General features: G+C 36.5%; 1 protein-coding gene across 1 annotated transcript in view; it reads left to right on the top strand.

Annotated features, from left to right (window-relative positions):
* LOC122804575 (tumor necrosis factor alpha-induced protein 2-like) overlaps positions 1 to 23,162 on the top strand; it is a 572,021-nt gene that overhangs the window by 150,787 nt on the left and 398,072 nt on the right. Inside the window, exons 2-3 of the mRNA XM_044074523.1 lie at positions 12,976 to 13,110; positions 21,816 to 21,918. Coding sequence (XP_043930458.1) covers positions 21,852 to 21,918 — 67 coding nt within the window. The 5' untranslated portion in view covers positions 12,976 to 13,110; positions 21,816 to 21,851. The remainder of the gene's footprint in view (positions 1 to 12,975; positions 13,111 to 21,815; positions 21,919 to 23,162) is intronic.

The following is a 23,162-nucleotide window of genomic DNA, read 5'->3' as shown; positions in this document are numbered from 1 at the left end:
TCGCCAGCACTGGTACCCCTTGCTGTGCAGCCTGTCCCCACTGCCACCATGTCATCTTCCTCAGATTCCAAACCTCCTGACCCAGAGGGAAGGGGAATTCATGCATCACCAATTCCAGACACTCAGTATGGCAGCTTGGCTTATTTTCTAACCCCGGGATCAATCTTCCAACCTCAGTAAATAGTTTCTAGATGTTATACAAGAGGCCAGATGCCCTAGCACTAAATAGTCTTATACTGACAAATGGGAAAGGTTCTGCACTTGGATCCAGGCTAAGGGAGCCAATACAGAACAGCCCTCCCTGCCTCTCATCCTGGATTACTTAGCTGACCTACTACACAGTGGCCTCTCTTTCTCTTCTATAAAAATGTATGCCTCTGCTATCTTTGCTCATTTCCCCACCAAGCAGCCCCTTTTCTCACTCCCTATGATCAAAACAGTTACTAAGAGGGGCTCGCAACTTGAGGCCACCCAGAAGAGCACCAACACCAGCTTGGGTCCTGAACTTTGTGTTGGAAAAGCTCACCCTGCCCCCTTTTGATCCAGCTTCTTCTGCAGAGCTAAAATTTCTCTCCTGGATGACAGCTTTCCTTCTGGCCATCACTTCAGCCAGAAGAGTCTCTGAGCTGAAAGCGTTCATGGCTGTAGAACTGTTCATCATCTTCCATGCTGACAGGGTATCCCTCAGAACTAACCCATCCTTCATGCCCAAGGTGGTGTCCAGTGTGGCTCTTAACCAATCCATTCATTTGCCCACCTTTTTTCCTAATCCCCAGAACATGGGAGAAAGGAACCTGCACTCTCTAGATGTGAACAGACGGCTCAGATTCCATCTAGACAGGTCTAAATTCTTTAGAAAGTCTGATCAATTGTTCATTAGCTTTGCTACAGGGGCAGAAGGCAAAGCCATCTCCAAACAAACCATTTCCAAATTGATAGCACACTGCATCCATTTCTGCTACAAACAACATGGAAAGCCTTCCCCAAGGGGGTCAGGACTCACTCCACCAGAGCAGCCTCCACCTCTGCAGCTTTCTTCAGAGGAGTCCCCACCAGGGACATCCTGGAAGCAGCCACCTGGACATCTGTTCACACTTTTACCAAACATAACCACCTGCTTCTCTTCTCCAAATCCAGGACAGGGTTTGCCTCTGCAGTCTTGCAGGGTACCCTAGCCAGCCCTTTATTTCCTTGACTGCCTCCACCCATTTCCTCAGCTTTGGGAATCAACCCAAATGTGATGACTGCAGCAGTCAAACATGAAGAACATAGTACAGTTGTGTACACTTACCATAAATGTAGATGTTCGAGTATATTCACTGTTGCAGTCCTGGTTTCCTTCCCTCCATCCCCCTTTTTTCTTCTCTTTCCTTACAAGGGACATATTGGTATTTACTTTCTACTGGTGGGGTTCTTCCACCAGAACCTGGCTCCTACTTGGGGGCTCCTGACAGGTTAGGGCAAGAAAAACTGATGAAATGGCGTTGGCTTCCTTACTTTATACTACTGATGACCTGACGTCAATCCTGGACCGACAGCAACCAATGTAGAAATACTAAGTCTCTGGTATTCGGGCCGGCCATGGGCTACCCTGGCAGGATAACCCAAATGTGATGATTGCAGCAGTGAATGCACTCGAACATCTACATTTATGGTAAGTGTACACAACTGTACTTTCTGTGTTGTATATCAGTGACAATGTTTGTGCCTTATGTTTATGTGCTCTAGATTTCTTGACAGCCTTCCAAGCAGTCTTTTTTGTCAAATCAATAACACTGTCTTTCTCACTTTGCAGTCAGTGTTACTAAGTGAACATTTCCAGAGCCTCTGTTTTCTGTTTCATCTGAATAACTTTCTAGGTATTGCATCCTGCTATGTAGCTCCTGTATGCTTCATAATGTGCTGCAAGGTTCCGCATTTTGCAGACCTGACCCAGCTGCTCTTTCTCCTCAGCTTGTGCATCCCTGACACAATCTCATGTATACTTGCAATGTCTGTAGCTACTTTAGCATAAAATTCTACATCAGACCTATCACGTGGTCATCATTATCACATGCTTTCTTCTAAAATGTAGCCTCCACATTAATGTGCAACAATCCAAAATAAATATCATTTTTTAACACAGAAATGCGTATATAGTACTTCAGGTTTCTTCCAGAACCAGCAGAATTGCTGTTTATAGGTTCATAGAGTCATTACTAGGCTATTGATCCATGATGATCTTTAGAGGCCTAGCCATACATTAGCATAAAAGTTTTAGCCCTTATAAGTATGCATAATCCAGAGATGAGCAGAACATTTACATGTTGTCTCTACCCATGAGGAACAAGTGTGATAAACTAGAGGTGAATTTACGGTTACTTATTCATTCATCCAGATTACATTTAAAGTGTGTAAGAGAAGTACTTTGCTTTCTATGGCGAAGACAATTTCAAAGCAGTGGCATTCTCTGTGATGCATATCTATACCTCTCCAACATTTTTTATTGTTCTGCTTTTGCTGCCACTGCCTTACTTTACTCTTTTAAATAAAAAATGATCAGTTTAATTCCCAGAAACATATTTCTCAATGTTTACTTCCTTAATGCATTTTCTGAGCTAGAAAAGGAGAGTTATGCTTTCCAAACTATATTATTATACATTGTTTGGTAATTAGTTGTAGTCCAAGATTTTGACACCAGCCATTTGTTTGGAACAGGCCCACTTAGAAGACATTAGTGTCCACTGGGGAGTTTATGATAGCACCAAGTTTACAGTCATCTGCAAGTTGGTTAGTCACTGAATGACAAAAAAGAATGACCCAAGGACTAAACCCTAGGGTACACCACTAGTAGTAGGTCTTTTGGAATAGATAGAGGCACCCACCCTAACTTTCTGTGTTATATTTGCAAGACAATTTGATATCCAGTGAGTTACTGAGGGATCGATATTTAGCTGGACAGCATCATCTACAATCCTTGTTTGTGGGATAGTGTTGCACACCTTTGCAAGGTCTAGATATGCAGTGTTCACTGTTTTACCCCCATCCATTGCTTTGGTAAGTTTTTCAAAAAAGTTGGTCAGATTAAGTAGGCAGCATGTATTCTTGATGATTCCAAAATGTGTTGGGTTGAGATTCTAGGATGGTCTTCGTGTTTCACTGTTGCAGTCTTTACATTTGGGTAATCTGCTGGCAGGTTGACCTCAGTTGGCCGGAATCCCAAAGTCTTTGGTCCTGCGTCAGTTGCTGTCTCCTCTTCCATGATGTCAGGTCATCAGGCGTATCAAACAAGCAGCTGACAACATTTTCTTTAGTCTTTCTTGCAAGTGCCTATATCCGTATTTTTAATTACATAGTGATCATTTTGTTAGCCTTATAGATGAAACTAATCAGGTTTATGCATTTATAATTACCTGAATCCATTGAAGCTCCACCTTTGTGTTAGGGAATGACTGCTGATGTCCTCCATTAATCCATCATGAAGCCTGTTTTGAGGCTGATATTGAGTGGCTTCTTTAGGGGGTTACATATGTCTGATAACATACCTGGCAGCCTACATTATCTGACCCCATAGATATAATATTCTTGGCCTTAGATAGCACCTTGAGAACTTGTTCTTGGGAGATTTGCATGAGGGATGCAGGTGCAGGTATGTGATCATAGAATATTGGAAGGTTTGAGCAAGTAGATTGGCTGTGTCCTTTGAGTCTGAGTATGTGATATTGTTTACTACTAGCTCTGTACAGTGCTGGGCAATGTTTCTGATATTATTAGCATAATTAAAGAAGGGTTTGTGGTTGTCCTTCATCTGGGTGACTATTGTTGCCTCATACCTAGCTTTAGTTCATTTGATCAGAGTTTGGAGTTCCTTGTTTAGTTTAGCAAGAACATTTTTGGAATTTTGAGATTTGGATTTTTTTATATTTAATGATTTTTTTTCTTTTATTGTAGAGCTGTTTATATTTGGGTTCCACCATATGGATTTATTTTTGAGGGGGACAGATGTGTCCATGCAGCTATTTACACATGCATAGAATTTTGCAGTGGAGGATTCTATATAAGCAGTGGAGTCATCAGGATGGAAGGGGCTTTTGAATATAGGCAGATCATCCCTCAGTTTTAGTAGATTAGCCTTCACATGATCACTGAATACCAAGGTGCTGGAAGGTGCTTCAGTCTTACGGTGAATATGATTAACTTGTGGACTGATTTGACCATGAAGAAAGTGATAATTGATGGGGAACAAAGCTGCCCTATATTAGTAAGGACCAAGTCCACAATTTTATTGCCAGGGGTAAGGATACACACTAACTGGTCCAGGGAGTTTGTGCTGATGAAATTCAGAAATCCCTGGACATGGGGGCATGGCCAAGGATGAACACAGGATAGCAGCAGATTTCTTCAGCTCCACCAATTTCACTGCACTGACAGGAAATAATTACTTAATTTATGAAGTAATTTTCTTTCTAAATACGTTTGGTATATCTATTTCTTCAATAATATCTAAAAAAGAAAGAAAATTTTAATAATATTCCTGTCAGAAATCACCTTGGAAATTTCTCTGTCAACTTTTCTGTTAGAAATGAGTTCCAGTAAGACAAATTCTCAAGATTCCAGCATCAAGAAAGAATTTCAGTCTCTGATATCTACAATCCAGCAACTTACTGCCAAGATGGATAAACTGGATACTAAACTAGATACCTTCATAGAAAAAACTACAAACAAATAGACTTGTTACATATAGACTTGCAACAACAGAAGACTCAGATTACAGGCATAGAAGAGACTGTAAATGACATGGAGAATAGAATCCAAGAAGAGGAAATCAACATTGAGTTTTTGCTGAAACAAAATACACATCTACAAACAAAGCTTGATGACCTGGAAAATAGATCTAGGCACAATAACATTAGGATTTTTGGACTGCCAGAAAATATTGAAGGTAACAATATTACTTCTTTTTTAAATACATGACTCCCTAAAACTTTAGACTTACCAGAAGCATTTTCTTTTGGTATCGAAAGAGCCCATAGATCTATAGCTAATACTAACTCTAACAAAAAGTATCCTAGATCAGTTATAGTTAGATTTCTATCATCTTTTGATAAAGAGATGGTACTTAAATCTGCTTGGGCTAAAGCACCTGTTAAAATTAATGAGGCAACTGTGCGTTTTGACAATGACTATTCTTCCTTGGTAATAACTAAAAGAAAAGTTTTTCTGCCATTAATAAGGGAGCTTAAGAAAGCACGGTTTAAAACCTACCTTCTGTTTCCTGCCAAGCTAAAAATCTTCCTTCCTGATGGCCCTAAAATTTTTGAAGACTTAGACTCTGCATTGCTGTTTATCAAAAAAAATAAGATTTTGGATAAAATAGAGGAAATGGAATGGGCTAGTCCTTCATTAAAGAGGTTGGCAACAGAAGCTTCATGGAAGACTTCAGAGAAGTAAAAGAGACTAAAAAATAAATGACTTGTTCTATGTTTTTTCTTTTTTTCTCTCTCTCTTTTTTTCTTCACTATTAATCTTTTTAAATACAGTTACTGCATTTTCAGAAAGCCACAAATATTCTGAAAAAGATTTAATCAAAGTTATTTTCTGTGTACAAAGAACTGTTTTTGTTTCATAATCAGTCAAAATATCTGAGGAACTAATAACAAGCTATCATTCAATATGTTTCTCTTTCTGACAAAGAGAACCAAGGTTAGTAACTTGATACATTTTTTTTCTCTTCTTTTCTTTTATTTTAAATATTGACATTCTTTTTAGATTATGCACTGAGTAAGGGGTGGGGGAGGGCAGGGAGAGAAGTGTAATGAAAATATGATAAATGGAATAATAACTTATTTATTCCTTGTAAAAAAAGTATATATGCTGTTTAAATGCTATTACTAATTATACTTTCTTGATTCTATTGCTTATACTTGTTTACAAATAATCTGTCATGCTTTAATTAATAATAATTAGAACTAATTAGTAGTAAATAATATGTTTCCTATTCATCTTTATTAATATAAACAGCAAGTAATATTCCACTGTAGATACTTTTTATAGCTTCTTTTTTCATTTTTTTTATCTTTTCTCTTACTCTCTTTTTATTTTCTACTCTCTTTTTTTATGCTCTTTCTCTCTATTTCCTTTCATATTTATGCATTCACATGCTTTTGATCATACTGATACAGTAAATAATAAGATGTATATATAAAAATTGAATAGGGGCATAAATAATCACTTCTATTACATATTAATAACTGTGGGCTTAGTTTCACTTTCATACAGTCTGTAATAACTTGTAAAATACTTTGCGAAGGTTTTGCTCTGTTTAGCTTCATTTATATTGCTAAATGAATGTCAGTCACTTGTTTTTATCAAAATTCCCGCCAGAATGTTAAGGGAGACAATTTGGGATGTGGGTTACCTCGTGACTAGTGTCCTCGAGTTGTTTTAAAAGCTTCAACACTCAGAATTCACACAGAGAAGCTGAATACAGTCAATTTGAACTTTGACCCCTGAATTCACACTGACACATCACAGATTTAAGAAGAACACTCTACCAGGAAGTAGAACTGCTGCAAATGTGACTCTGAGATGGAAAATGAACTCTATAACATTTAAATGTGAGTTATTTTTAATAACTACTTACTTATCCATGTTATAATTTATAAAATATGAAAGTTATAATGATTTTAAATGATTCAGTATCCCATAGTAAGCAAATGTGATATTTTAGAAGGCATAGAAAGTGAAACATTTATACATGTGTTTTTGAAAGTTTACTTGACTGCAACATATTAATGTATGTAAAAACCTATGATTTAAACATATACATTGCTATAATTCATTTTATTTATCTGATTGACAAGTATAATTATCTTTATGACTCTATCTTAGAAGAAGTTGTCATGTGACATATTTCAAAGCAGCAGTTCAGATATATAAAATACAGATGGCTTTCTACACAATAATGCAAGTATATCTGAGAATTTACATAGTTATGCAGTATGATTTATAACCATTTCTATAAATATAATATTTTATTTTACTGGCAATAATAAGTATGAGAAAAAGCTTTGATGCAAGTAATTTAAAGTCTTTTGGAAGCTGTTAACTGCATTTCTATGACAGAAAATAGGTATATCTTAACATATGTAATGTCTGAACCATAATAGCCTATGTTATTGATTTTAAATGAACATCAGAACTTATTCTTACAAACTTTGAATAAATTAATATGTAGATATGCCCTTTTTTTTTTCCCTCTCTCTCTCTCTCCCTCTCTCACTTCTTTTATTTTTTTCTCTCTTCTTGGTTCCTAATATCAAATTTATTTGAATGCTATTTGATTATAAATGTATTATATTAAATAGATGTACATAGCTGTATGAATTGTTTATAAAAGTTTCTATTTGTTTATATGATGCTGATTTATCAAATGTGTAGTTTTGTCTTACCAGATAATCTAATTGAAAGTTGTTAATTTAAGTTAATAATAACTAGTATTAAATTGATAAGGTGGCAGCTGAGGTACTACTGCTTAGGGTAGGGGGTTAACTTGAGTAGTATGTGCTACTCTAAGTTGGAGTTTTTAACTCCAGGCTGGGTGCAAGGTTTAATCCTTACATTATTTTCTTTTGTTCACTGTTGTGTGTATATAGTTCTGACATCCACAATGCATTTTGTAAGCTCATTGTCACTACAAACAAAATTGAATCTTATACAAAATCCCATAAGAGATTCAATAAATACAGCTATATTTAAAGGTACACCTAAAGGAGGAGGTATAACATTATTTATTTTGTTAATTGTTACTTTGATTATAAGTTTTATGTGTTTTAAAAATGCCAAATGACTTCTCTAAAAGGAATTTCTTTAAACATTAATGAACTGAATAACCCATGTAAAAGGGCAAGCTTAATAAGATACATTAATTTACATAAGGCCAACCTAGTATTCCTTCAAGAAACACATCTCCTGAAAAAAGATATTGATAAATTATCCACAAATAAATATACAGTATTGGTTAGTTCAGAGCACACTCAGAAAAAAAGAGGAGTGGCTATTTTATGGAATAAAAGTATGCCCATTCCTAAAACTATTAAGTCTTATCAAGATGATAAAGGAATGTTTTGTATGATTACAATACAAATTAATGGAAAGACTTATACATTAATCAATGTATATTGGATACCAGGAATTGGTATTAATACAGTGAAATACCATATTAATAAGATCATATCATTCTCTATAGGAGATATTATTTTGGCAGGTGACTTTAATTGTATCCTACATGAAAATGATACTACTACTATAGGAAAAAGGAAAATTACATCTAATGCAAAACATTTAAAGGATTTTGTTAATTCTTATCATTTAAATGATATTAATAATCAGATAGACTCAAAATCATTACCATACACCTTTTTTTCTAACAGATATAAAACTTATTCAAAAATAGATAGAGTCTTTATCTCTAACCAGATGGTAACAGAATTAATTAACTCTAAAATCATTTCATGTCCTATATCTGATCATAATTCAATTGTTTTTGAGTTCATGATAAAAAATACTTACAATGTTCAGATCAAAAGGATACCAGCATACTTAACTCAACTAAAAGACTATAAAGAATATATACTTTCAGAAGTACAACATTTTTTAGATATAAATAATACTCCTGAAGTCTCCATTGTTTATGTTTGGGATGCATTAAAATCATATCTATATGGACAAAGTATCAGATGGTATAATAATAAAAGGAAATCTTGGGATAAGGAATTGTTAGATATTCAAAGTAAATTAGACTCATAAACATAATAATAAAGAAACTATTATGGACAAGAAAGTCATTGAAGAAATAAACTAAATGAGAAATACAAAGAAATTTTAACTCATAAAGTTAAAATAACTTTAGAGAAACACAAGTTTTTGTCTTACTCAATAAGCCCCAAATACTTACATAGACTTAAAAACAAAACAAAAAGGTTGAATAAGCAAAATCATATCAAAGAAATTTTCTCTCTAAGGAAAAGAAGAATGTTTCTAGTCTACCAGAAATACTAGATGAATTTAGAAATCACTTTCACAAAATTAATCATAATAACATTAACATGGAACCTAAAGATAAAATAAAGGAATTTATAACTACAAACATGAATAAAAAACTTAATAAACAACAGATTAAACTATTGGATAAAAGTATTTCATATACAGAGGTTGTTACACAAATAAACAAGCTTAAATCAAACAAAGCACCAGGTAATGATGGTATTATACCAGAGATATATAAAATTCTTTCTAAAAGTACATACTCATTAATACATAAGGTTTTTATTTTGGCCCAAAATGAGCAAATAACCCCCCCCCCTATCTTGGCAATACACATTTATTTCGCCAATTTTAAAACCCAATAAAGATCCAACTAGATGTACTTCATATCGACCCATTTCATTACTTAATGTTGATTATAAAATGTTTATGAGTATTTTTGCTGATAGATTGAAGACAATTATCCCAGGCATTATAGATATAGATCAGACAGGCTTCATTGTAAATAGAAACACTTTTGATAATATAAGGAGGACTCTAACATTAATTGATTTTGCAAATAGGAGAAAGAAAGATTTAACACTTATTAGTCTCGATATAAGTTCAGCATTTGATTCAGTAAGTTGGGACTACTTGTTTACCTTACTGAAGTGCACAAACTTCTCAGATGCATTTGTAAATCTAATTGAGCATCTATACAAAGGAGCATTGGCTTACATTAAGATAGGAACATATGTCTCACAACAAATACCCATTTTAAAGGTACAAAACAAGGTTGTCCACTCTCTCCACTATTATTCACTTTAATAATGGAGCCTTGGGCTAATCTGATCAGAAATAGTACTGATATAGAGGGATTTGAAATAGATGAAAATACAACATCTAAAATTCAACTTTTTGCAGATGATGTTCTAATTACATTAGCAGGATCTAATTCTTCTATGCAGTCTCTATTTGATAAAATGATGAATTTTAAAAGTATTTTTGGTTTAATATTCAATGAAGAAAAAACTAAAATACTACCTATATATACAAGAAAAAATATTCTCATTAGTGATTTTAGTAAATATGTACCCAATTCAGGTCAGATAACTTATCTAGGTATAATATTAACTAAAGACATTAAATCTATTATACATAATAATTATAATACCTGTCTTCTTAATATACAAAATCTTTTCAATACCTGGAATAATATGTTTTTTACTATGGAAGAGAGACTTACAATTATTAAAATGATAATATTCCCCAAGATATTATACTTAATACAATCAATAATACTCCCACCTACAAAAATAATTATCAAGAAATTGAATGCGCTAATGTTAAATTTCCTATGGGCACCTAATAGACCTAGGATTGCATTAAAGAAACATACTAATAGCTGGTCTCAAGGGGGTATTTCTTTTCCAGATTTTAACTTATATACTATCTCTTCTATTATAAAAGTTATTACTTTGTTAATAGATCAGTCATATGTTGCAAAATGGAAAGATTACTGGGAACTAATTAGTATTCACTTCATGAAAATCTCCTTAACACATAAAAATATGATTGTAAATAACTCCATGCTATGGTTACTAAAAGAATTTTGTACTTCATCTATTACACCTAAATATATAGTTAGTTATCCATTAAACATTATTATTAGTTATCATAATTTTATATTCATGCATCCTAAATATAAGGAATGGAATTTTATTATATTCCCTATAATGTATGCACGAGGTATGCTTTTGTCATCCACTTCTGAAAGAACTCATTTAGCTACAGATAATGATCTAAAGTACTGGTATCAGTTGCTATCTGAAAATAAAGTTAAAAATCTAGACTTCTTAAAACAAGAATTTGATCTGAGAGAAACTTGTTGGTTAGAAGTTCAGACCTTTAGACAACATCTCATTAATAAAATTGATTTAATGTCTATAACAGTTAAAGAATCTATTCCAACACTGATTGATTACTTGATATTAAATTTACAACATAAAGTTTCTGATAAAGGTAAGCTTTCATACATACATAAAATTATCAGACAAGAAACTTTTTACAGTGTAGATACCTACTGGAATTATTTTACTTCCATTAATGGTGACCCACCAAATCAACAAGATAAACAATATATATTGGAATCTACCTATAAAACTACTTCCTCCATTGTCTGGAGACTTTTTACATGGAAATTTTTACATAGATCCTTTTATACACCTTTGATGATGAATAAAATAAATAATACAGATAATCTATGTAAAAGATGTAATGTAGAAATTAATGCTGACTGGGCTCTATGTTTTATGACTGTATAAAATTGAAAAAATATTGGAAGTCAATCAATGATTGTTTGCAGGCTCTTTTTACAGATAATTTCATTATTTCTAAATCTCTTATATTATTCAACACTCCTGTACCTCAAAGTGTTAAAAAGGTTAAGCTTCCCTTGTTATGGTCTATTCTAGCAGTGGCTAGAAAAATAATAACCAGAAATTGGATTTCAGATATACCTCCTTCGTTCAATGAATTTAAAAATGTTATGACTATAGTGTGCCATATGGAATTGATGACAATAAAATCAAGAACTACTAGAAAAACATCTTATTATATTATATGGGATACTTTACAAAACTTGTTAAAAAAATCTTAACTTCAATAGCATGGTATTTTAGTTTATTTAATTGATTTGATTGTAGTGGATGTCTTTGTAAATACTTTGGTTATTTTGTTGAATGTTATAATCATATCTATTTTAATTACTTGTATAAAATTGTTATGATATTTCTCTTGTATGTTAAAAACAATAAACTTGTTTTAAAAAAAAAGAAATTCCTGGACATCTATTTTTGAAGATGTATAAGTCTCCCAGTTTATGGAAGGGTAATTGAAGTCTCCCAGTAGACCGATTAGATAATTATATTCACAAAGTAGAATTAGTAGCGTCTTGTCATGGTAATGAAATGAAATGTGTGCAGGTTAGAAGTGCATAAAGATTCATGTGTGACATATCATAAGATGTAACTTAACTTTCTAACTATCACACTCACTATCTGTTTGTCTTGTCACATTTTGCCAAATATTGACAAAGTCTCCTTTGGTATTGATGAAGGCCTTTTGCTGAAACTGGTTTATCTTAGAGACTATGGATCAAAAAATAAAATCCCTGGCATTGTATTTTAGTGCTGTGGTGTGTACTTTGGTGCTGGATAGTGTCCTTGCCTTGGTTTGATTCCCACTCACTTCACATACCAGGGAAGTGCATTTGTGAGCTTTTATTTTTGAAAAGCATCCTTTGAGCCAATATATTTTTTCCAATCAAAGTAAGATGGTCCTTTTTGTAGCAGTTACTACTAACATGAATTTTATACTAGTCACAGTACCATTTATAATAAAAATTATGCATTTTCCTCAACAAAGACATGATGACCATCTCTGAAAACAGTTTCTTTGTGTCCAGTTTCATTTAAAAAGTTGAGTTAAATCAAAATTTTATCTTCATTTAACACTCTCATTCAGAGGTTGCATTGAATAATTATCTGCTCTGTAGTGATTCTAGAAAGCAGTAAATTCAGAAAAGTGCAGAAATTCATGGTTCCATTGGGCAAGGAGAATACCTTCATGGTGAACGTGATACTGCTACTTCTGTTGACAATGAGGAGTTACATTCAAATTATATTACAGAGCCAGTTAGACATGATGTGATACTAAGGGCAGACCAGGGTGGTCCAAACAGTCCACAAGTGCTGTTGCATTTCCTGTTTGTATCTTGATTATTTGATGTTTCATCTCTCTGTCTTCAGTTGTTTAATGATGATAGATTAGTCTTGCAGACTTTCATTTCATTTGTCTGTATTGATATTCTGTATTTTACTCCTTTTAGCCTTATCTACTAAGATGCTCATTGATCTTTGTATTCATTTGTTATTTTTTAGTTAACTGCTGTTTTCATCTTTATTTCCTTAGGTTTCTTTCTTCAGGTTGTTTGAAGAAGCAACTACCACTTGACCAAGTAAACGCATACAACTATATGTACTCTTTGGAACTGTTGACAGTCCAACCACAGACTTTGCAGTAGCAGCAGCATCTTGTTCTGTAAAAGTAAGTTAAAACCAGCAGTAATCTTTCAAGAACTGTTTTCACAAAAAACTTAGTAGGCTGAATTACTATACAAAACATAATCTAACCTAAAAATACTATACAAGATTAAATCAGGTGCAATCAAATAATTTAGAATATCAGCAATAAGTTGCATCATTACAAACTCATCTTAATAATTTGTTGAGCCTGATTCCCTTTCCTCAATGTAAGTGCAAATTTAGAGGTACTTTATAATGAGAAAGGGTGGATGAAACCTCACCCCAAAATATTGATAGGTTGCATCTCAATTACTTGAGCTTGCACTGATTTAAAATGACTCTTAAAAAGGCTTAAATCTGTTAATGTGAATTTATTGTCCTTCAAACAATTTGAGATTGACTGTATTGTAAGATGAAAATTTGAAAGAATATTTATTTAAAAATCATAACTTCACTCTTAACAGCAAACAAATCTAGAAATAGTGGCAATTCTGATAAGCCATGGTCCGTTTCCCTTAGTTTGTATTTATCTAAGAAATGTATACTTAGCCCCACAGAAGAGATAAAACCTTCACATTTTATATTTTACAAGTCTTCAATTGTGAACATTTTAATACAGTAATATTTCAACTTCACTGAAGGTACTTCCTGATTTTTTTCATAAAGATCTGCTAAAAATTCTACTGAATCTCAAAACTTTTTTATTATTTTATTTATTAAGTAATAACATAAGAACAAAAATATTTAACTACTGTATATATACTGAATTTTGTGGACGCATATTTTTAGTATGCTCAGTATTTATTGAAATAAAAAGTGTTCACCATAGTCATAGATTCATAGATTCATAGATTAGTACTAGGCTAACTGCCTCTGTGGGCCATTTTTTAAGCCTAGCCAATTGCCCCATGTGAGAATTGAACCCTGCACTTTGTGCCTGTAAGGTGAACACAGTCAACCCCCTCCCCCTTTCATTCCTTTCCAGTCATTCCTTTCATACATATTGATCTGGATTCCAGAAGACGTGCTCTCAGTGTAAGTGACTAACTGTGAAGTATTGCACCAGAGTAAGTCACTTGCACCGAGAGCAGGTCTTTTGGAATCTGGCCCCCATGCAAGCCTGTTTATAGACTGGCCTTACACCAAAGTAAGTCACTTACACACAGTGCAGTCTTTCTGAACTGGGGCACACTTATACTGAGGGCAACTCTTTTGGAATCTGGTTCATCACTAAGGTGAAAAATGTCATGTTTTTCCAGTGCTTTCACAAATATCAACATGAAAGAAGCAAGTCCTTTTATACTTTTGCACAAGATTCTCTTTATTTTTTATTAACAATGAACTTATGCTAACCACTGGATCCTAATATGGGCCACAAAGCTCCCAACTTTCCTAAGGACTAGATGTCATAGCAGACATAAGCTGATCCATGATGTGTGTGATTAGATTGAGTGTCTCTTTATTTCATGCATTAAAAAAAAATGAATAAGCACAAAAATCTGTCTAGTTCCAATCTCGCCAATATAAGTGTAGAGGAAAAATAAAAAAACAGAAAAACTAGTAGGCTTAAAACTTCATTGATGAGCTCAGTCACAATAATTTCCAAAAATCATGAAACCCAGGTAGTGTTCCAAAGCAACAAACCTTTATTCGCCACAGACAAGCGATATTTAGTAACAATAAATCAAAAGTATTATAACAATGTTAAACATATCAGCTTTTATATACTTAGAAGTAGGTGTGGAAAAGGTTTACCTTTATAAAGGCGATACACAGTCGGGTGAACAGCAAGTGTTCAAAAGGCTGTTTGCAAATTTTGCAAATGCCGAAAGAAAAAAGGTTTGAATGTGCAATGAGCAAATGCACAGTGACATTCGTTCATTGCACATTCGACATTGTGGAACGGATTGCATTATAGTGGGGATCGGGAAATGGTTCCTTTCCCCACTGTAGTGCGATCTCGGAGTTAGAATAATAAAGTAGGGGGGTGTGGGGGGTGCATCCCCCCATATGAGGGGATGCAGAGGGGCTTTCTCCCCTGTTTTTACACTTTTTTTTTTTGTTCGACAGTGTTCGAAAAACAGCGAATCTGCTTTTCAAGTTGCTGTTTTTTGAACATTAAGGACTGTCAAAGTTTTCACTTTCATGGTTTTGAGTCACTCATATGAGCACTCAAACCACTGTGATTTGAGTTTATGAAGTAAACCATGGAAAATATATGCATTGTTTAATTTTAAACCAGCGTGTTGCAGGCAAACAATATAAACTGGCTTCTAAAAGTGCATTTAAGAACAGCAAGCACCAATCCCCACACCTTAGTACTGATAACATCAAACTAAATCCTATTTAAGGAAAACATTACCTATCAATTTGGAACCCACATTCCAAAATCAGGGATTAAGAAAAGCATAGCATGCATATAAAAAGACTGACTTTTAACTAAAATCACTTTTGGCCAACTAATGCAATAAAGCCTTCATCAGGACTGTGACAAGAACTTAACTCGTATACATAGGCAGATAAGTAAAAAGAGCTAACTAGATAGATGCAAGAAAAAACACACATAACTATCTAACCATAAACATTATCTAATTAGAACACTATAAATATAAATATATATCTGTGTAATATTATCTAATAAACATCCATCCATATGTACTAGTGTGCATAAAAACTAAGTTATTTACAACTCAGAAAAAAAAATGCCAGTGCTTTGCAGCTGAAAAAAAAATAAAACACCTGTCATGACAGATGTTCTTCATCTCACATTACTGCAGTCCTTACATATGGGTAGTCCGCTGTCCTCGGTCGGCCCGAATACCAAAGTATTAGGCTGACATCGGTCATGGGCGCTCAGATCTGACATCAGAGCGTCTGGGTATAAAAGCGCATGACCGGCGTCATATCCCCAGTCTTTTTTGCCGCATGGTCCGATGCAGAAGCAACGTTGCAAGTGCCGTTCGGCGTTCTGAAATTTTCGTATTCTGAGTTTCAGACTGAAACCAAGTTGGGCTAAGTACCCCGTTGGAGAATATTTTTGTTTTTTCTTGCCTCAGTTATTTCCGGATGTCAGAAAAAGTGAATAATTGTATTTCTTGTGGGAAACAGATACCGCATAGGGATTATCACTCTCTTTGTATTCCTTGTTTGGGACCAGAGCACGACGTAGTCGGGTGTCGGTTTTGTGCTAGGTTTAATAAGCGCACCATAAAACGAAGGTTAGATTGCGCTAGGTTAGTCTTTGGTAAGCGGTGTAATTATAATATGCCGTCGGATCCTCCGACGCCCGCTTCCACGAAGAAGCGCAAAGACAAATCTTTGAAGCCTAGGCAGGATGATTCGTCCGTTTCGGATGCCGGTCCTTTAGAAGCTACAGTGGAACAGGTGGATCCGGCTGAAGTTTCTGTTGAGTCTCAGGGGGAAACTTTGATTTTACAAGATGTGGCCTCACAGGAGTCAGGTCAGGCTGAAGGGGCCTCTCAGGTTACTGTTCTCCCTTCTATGCCTAAGGTGGTTAGGCCTTCTACTACTATTTCTAAGGCTCCTTCTAAGGGCAGGTCTGTTTTGCCTTCCTCTGGTGTCAGTCCTGGTGCTTCAGGGTCTGTGCCTAAAAAGCACATGCTTAAAATGGCAGAAGATTTGATTTCTTTAATTAGAGGTTCTATGCCCCCTCCTGATAAGAGGCCCAGGGTGGAGCCAGAGTTGGAAAGTTTGGATCAGGCCTCAGATGATTCAGAGTCTTCTGCTGAAGACATTCAAGATTTTCTCCCTTATTCTGATTCTGATGCAGAGGATTCCACTCCTTCTGCTTCTCCTCCAGAGGATTTTTCATTTTCAGAAGCTCTACATTCCATGAGGGAGCATTTTAAGTGGGAAGGACAGGATTTCTCTGATTCACGGAAGAGGCTTAGGGAATTCTTGTTTTTACCACAGCATAGACCCTTGGCTATACCTCCTGTTTTGGATGTTGTTCAGGATGTTTTCTCGGAGGCTTCCCTTAATCCAGATTCTTTGCCTCCTGCGCCACTTAAACCGGACAGGTATTACAGGGTGCCTGAGGCTCATAAATATCTGTATAAGAGTCCTAGGGTGGACCCAGAAACTATTAGTCAGGGGCCTAAGGGTGTTAGAGCCTCTGTTGTAAAGAATCCGGTTCCTCTAGATAAGGAAGCTAGAGTTTTGGACAGATGGGGTAAGAAGGTGTATACCTCTTCTACTTTAGCAATGAGGGCTTTAAATTGCCAGTTTCATATGTTGAAGTATCAGAATTTCCTCCTTTCTCAGCTAAAATCTAAAGTGGATGCTTTGGCAGAGGGCATAGAGTGTAAAGAATTGCAGGATTTGGTGCATGTCTCTGAACAGGTGGGTAAGCATTCTTTGCAGTGTGGTTTTGATGCTTTACAGGCTTCTTCTAGGGTGGCTGCCACTGGTTCAGTTCTTCATAGGCATGCCTGGCTTAAGGATCAGAATTTATCCGAGCATGTTAAAACTAGAATTCTGGATGCCCCTTTACAGTCTGAAGTTTTGTTTGGTCCCCCTGTGGAGTCAGTTTTGAAGAAAATGGAAGACAAGGCTAAGTCTATGCAGACTGTTAAAGATTTTTTGCAGGTGCAACCTCCAAAGTTTAGTAGAAATTGTCCTACTAAGGGATGGACGTACCCTTCTTCTGATTCTCAGTCTAGGGGTAGATCTAGACGTGGTAGGGGCAGAGCTCAGAGTACCTTCAGGCCTAGAACATGGAGTTCGCCTGCACAATCTGCTGGTGAGGGCAGGGGCCAGTCCTTTCGTAAACAGGCCCAATGACCTGCATTTTCAGCTGCCAGATTCTTCTTGCCTGGCAGCTCCTTTGGGAGGAAAGCTAGCACTTTTCCAGCAAAACTGGTTTTTAGTCACCCAGGACAAATGGGTATTGGACATTATAAACCGAGGCTACAAGTTCTATTTCCATACATTGCCTCCTTTCAAAGGCATGCCAGACGTTCCTCCTCGGCAAAGGATAGAGGCTCACAAACAGATTTCTTTACTTCTTCAAATGGGAGCTATACAGCCAGTTCCTCTGTCAGAAGTGGGCCTAGGATTTTATTCTCGCCTGTTTCTAGTACCAAAGAAAGGGAACACGTGGAGACCGATTTTGGATTTATCTATCCTCAACACTTATCTGGACATTCCAAAGTTCAAAATGCTGACGTTACAACAGATTTTACCTCTGTTGGTAAAAGATCACTGGATGGTAACTCTGGATCTCAAAGAGGCTTATCTTCATGTTCCTATCAGGCCCAGTTGCAGGAGGTACCTGCGTTTTCGGGCTGGAAATTTACATTATCAGTTCTCTGCATTGCCCTTTGGCTTATCTACTGTGCCCAGAGTGTTCACAAAGGTTCTGGCTCCAGTGATAGCCTTTTTCAGGTTAAGAGGAATACAGATTTATCCTTATTTGGACGATTGCCTGATTATTGCACAAGACAAGGACGAACTTCTTCATCATCTACAGTATGTGATGGTAGTGTTAAGATGCCTAGGGTATTCTGTGAACAAAACAAAGTCCAGTCTAGTACCCTCTCAGGACATGTGCTTTCTGGGTGTGAGACTGAATACAGCTTCCCAGATGGCCTTTTTGACCCCGGACAAACAAAGGAGCCTTTCTCTTTATTTCCATCAAATGTCTCTACAGTCCAGGCTGACTGCAAGGACAGTCCTTCAAGCCTTGGGGTTCATGGCATCTTGTATTCTGGTGCTTCCCAATGCCAAACTGCATATGAGGAAGCTTCAATGGTATCTCAAAAATGTATGGACACAACACTGCCAAGATCTAGACACTGTCATTCAGATAATACCTTGCATTCAGAAGGAATTTTTGTGGTGGGCTCAGGAATGTCACCTAAACAAGGGACTCTCTGTGACCCGACCAGAGGCGAGTCAGATTCTAACGACAGATGCCTCGGACAAGGCTTGGGAGCACACCTCAATGGAAAATGGGTGCAAGACACGTGGCCTGTCAGACTTCAACATTTGCATAACAACTTGAAGGAGATGTTAGCAGTCCAATTTGCATTGATGGCTTTCAAGGATTTACTTCACCCAGGGCAGGTGTTGATTCAAACAGACAACACTACTGTCATGTGGTACATCAACAAGCAAGGGGGAACCCATTCGTACCCTCTTTGCAGGCAAGTGATGATTTTGTGGGAGACTGCTCTCAGTTTACACCTCAATCTTCAGGCAAGGTTTCTACCAGGAGCACAGAACTCCTTAGCAGATGTGTTGAGCAGACAAATAGTGGATCCTCACGAGTGGAAATTGGATCCTCATGTATTTCAAAAGTTGACAGTGTTATGGGGAACTCCAGACATAGATCTGTTCGCTTCTCCACTAAATTACCAGTTGCCAAAGTTTTGCACAAAATGTTTCATCCCACAGCTTGGAAGGTGGATGCTCTATCATTCAGTTGGAACAATCTTCATGTCTATGCCTTTCCACCTCTGCCTCTTCTCCCCAAGGTACTCTTGAAGGCCAGACAAGACAAGCCATCCATGATTCTGATAGCGCAGGATTGGCCTCGACAGCACTGGTACCCACTACTGAGGAGTTTAGTACGAGAGCCTCCATGGCCTCTGCCTTTGATTCCGCACCTTTTGTCTCAGGAGGGCAATCACTTCCTCAATGTCAGGATTCAATCTCTGCATCTAACAGCCTGGCATATTCTGTTTTAGACTCTGGAGGGTCTCAGCTTCCACAACAAGTTTTGAATGTTATTTTGGAAGCCAGAAGGCCTAGTACAAGGAAAGTTTACGCTGATAAATGGAGGAGATTTTTTATTTGGAGCAAAGGGAAGGACTTTGATGTTTCCAAGCCTGATTTAAGTGTTTCTCTTCAATATCTTACTGAGTTATTGGACAAGGGTTTGTCCTTCTCCTCGATAAAGGTTCATGCTGCAGCCATTTCTGCTCACTATGACTGTGACCCTCCTTTATTCTCTCATCCTTTGTTTAAGCAATTTCTTAGAGGGGCAAAGAACATAAGATCCCCACGTAGGGCTCCTACTCCTGCTTGGGATCTCAATTTTGTGTTGGAAAAACTTACTCTACAACCTTTTGAGCCTGCAGCTACTGCCGAGTTAAAGTATTTGTCATGGAAGACTGCTTTTTTGTTGGCCATTACCTCTGCAAGAAGGGTTTCTGAATTACAGGCCCTTATGGCAGTGGAACATTTCCTGATTTTTCATAAGGATAGGGTATCTTTGCGTACTAATCCTTCCTTTATGCCTAAAGTGGTGTCTAGTGTGACCTTGAACCAAACTATTCATTTGCCTACTTTTTATGCAGACCCCCAAAATAAAGGGGAGAAGATTTTGCATACTTTGGATATTCACAGGCAGTTGCGTTATTATTTGAGCAGAACCAAGGGGTTCAGGCAGTCTCAGCAGTTGTTTGTTTCTTTTGCTTTGGGTTCTCAGGGAAAACCTGTTTCAAAACAAACTATTTCTAAATGGATTGGTTTTTGTATTTCTTTCTGTTATTCCCATCATGGTAAGGAGATTCCGGCTGGAATCAGACCTCATTCCACTAGAGCTACTGCCACTTCTACTGCCTTTCTAAGGGGGGTAGCTACAAAAGATATTTTGGAGGCAGCTACTTGGAGTTCAGTACATACTTTTTCTAAACATTACCACCTTCCTCTTTATTCTAAGTCTAGGGCTGGATTTGCCACTGCTATATTACAGGGCATTTTAGCAGCCCCTAATGCTTTATGATTTTGCCATCCTCCCTTTCCTCTGCTTTGGGATTCTACCCATATGTAAGGACTGCAGCAATGTGAGATGAAGAACATAGTACAGTTTTGTACCTACCATAAATGTAGATGTTCGAAGATCCACATTGCTGCAGTCCAATTTACCCTCCCTCCTTCCCCACTGTAGTTTGGCATGGTTATATGGTTTGGGTGGTGGTTGTTGTTGGGCATGTTTTTGGGAGGTATTCTGTTTTTGGCTGTGGCCTTTCTTTTTGGGCCTTCTGACATCTGGGGCAAGAAAAGACTGAGGATATGACGTTGGTCATGCGCTTTTATACCCTGACGCTCTGATGTCAGATCTGAGCGCCCATGACTGACGTCAGCCTAATACTTTGGTATTCGGGCCGACCGAGGACAGCGGACTACCCATATGTAAGGACTGCAGCAATGTGGATCTTCGAACATCTACATTTATGGTAGGTACAAAACTGTACTTTTTCATGTTTACAGCCCCAAAAATGTTTATACAATGAAAACCAGTAGAAAAACCTAAAAGAATACAGAAAACAGTGGATGAAGTAAACTAGTATTATACATTACTAGTTTACATCATCCACTGTTTTCTGCATTTTTGTGTAGTTTTTCTACTGGTTTTCATTGTATAAATATTTTTTGGAACTGTAAACATGAAAACTGTCATGACAAGTGTTTTTTATTTCCCCCATTCCTTCAGTTCTTCTGCACTTGTAAGTTGTTGTACTGAGGATATGTCCAGATAGTGAATGATAGAACTGCAATGAATTACTTGTTTGACAACACCCAGTATCTGTTTGCCTGTGTGCATGTATTCTTCTGAAGCACTGCTATGCAATACCTCCCAGGAATGTCCAGTGTCTTACATATATCTGACCAAGTCCTACACTATGCATTATTAAAGAAAGAATGCATTCTTTTTTCAACAGTTATCAGTACTTAATAAAGCATCTTGCCATTTCACAGATTGGAAGCAATCCTTGTTAGAGCAGGTGCTGAACAATGTTGGCCAGATGGAGGAAGGGACCGAAAAACAGAAATGGAGCATCATCGGGGTTCTGCAAACAAGGTGATGTGCTTTTGTTATGTTACACTGACTCTGCAGATGGCATACATAAGGTAGTCAGCACCAACACTAATTTTCGAAGGTACTCATGTAATTAGGGATGGACACTGCAGTGAAAGTCATGAATTTTTATAGTGTGAGATGAAGGACTAGCTTCTGTCTACTGGGTGGGGCATATTATCTAGTTTAAAGATACGTGCCATCCATGTTAATCTATACTGGAGGTCCTAGAGGAGAAAGCTTTGCTAGTTTCCACCAAACACATAGTAATGGTATGAATGATGGCATTGAAAAGGTAGATGTCTTTGAAAAACAAATTCGGGTTCTGCCAAACTGAAACCTGAAGTGATAGCACCTCACACCTCTGAAATGAAACGGTATTAGTAGAAGTGCCATAACTGTTGTCCAGATCTCTGTCTAGTGTGATGGCTAGGAAACAGAGGGGATAAAGTATGCATGAAACCTAATGACTGAGGAGCAAGGATCCATATTATTCTTTCAAGAGCCTAGTGAAATGTTTGGCATTAAGAGAGAAAGTCTGAGAAAGTTTAATTCTTTCAGAGTAGGGTAGTACAGACAAAATAGAAAACTGATTTACTTTGATTATAATGCTTGTCTGAAATGCTTATGAAAGGTAAATATTAAGGGTAGTGTAGCGTCCAATAAGAATGAGATCTGAAGTTAACAACAAATCATGTCTGAAATGTGGTAAAAGTGCTTTGAAAGTCTGTTATAAAGCAAGTTAGTGAGATTGTGGTAGATAAGGCAAACAGGTGTTCATAGTCAATATGCTTGTGTGCAATGGGTATGCTCATGTCAATACACTTATCTCTTCTCTAACCATCTTTTCTACACACACTACCCTTCTTCCTTCCCCATATTCCCCTTATATGTATATATATATATATATATATATATATATATATATATATATATACATACATATATATAATGTGTATGTGTGTGTGTGTGTGTGTGTGTGTGTGTGTGTGCGTGTATCATATGTGGATCTACTTTTAAACATCGGTATCCCATACAATCGAAATTTATTTTTTATGAGATCAAAATCCCGAAACCATGAATTCCCGAATGGCAAATTTTTCCCAGGGTAAGGAAACACTTGCCCAAAATTAAACAAAAAATGCACCGTATAAATAAACCCTCCACTGTACCCCCCCCACACCCCCTAGCTATATATACCAACTGCAGGATTACACTACAGTGGAGAAAAGGGCATGCTGACCAAG

The sequence above is a fragment of the Protopterus annectens genome, chromosome 6.part0 (genome assembly GCF_019279795.1).
Source record: "Protopterus annectens isolate FY-2018-M chromosome 6.part0, PAN1.0, whole genome shotgun sequence".
Classification (NCBI taxonomy): Eukaryota; Metazoa; Chordata; order Ceratodontiformes; family Protopteridae; genus Protopterus; species Protopterus annectens.
Note: the sequence above shows the minus strand (reverse complement) of the source record. Positions and strands in the feature narration are given on the sequence as shown.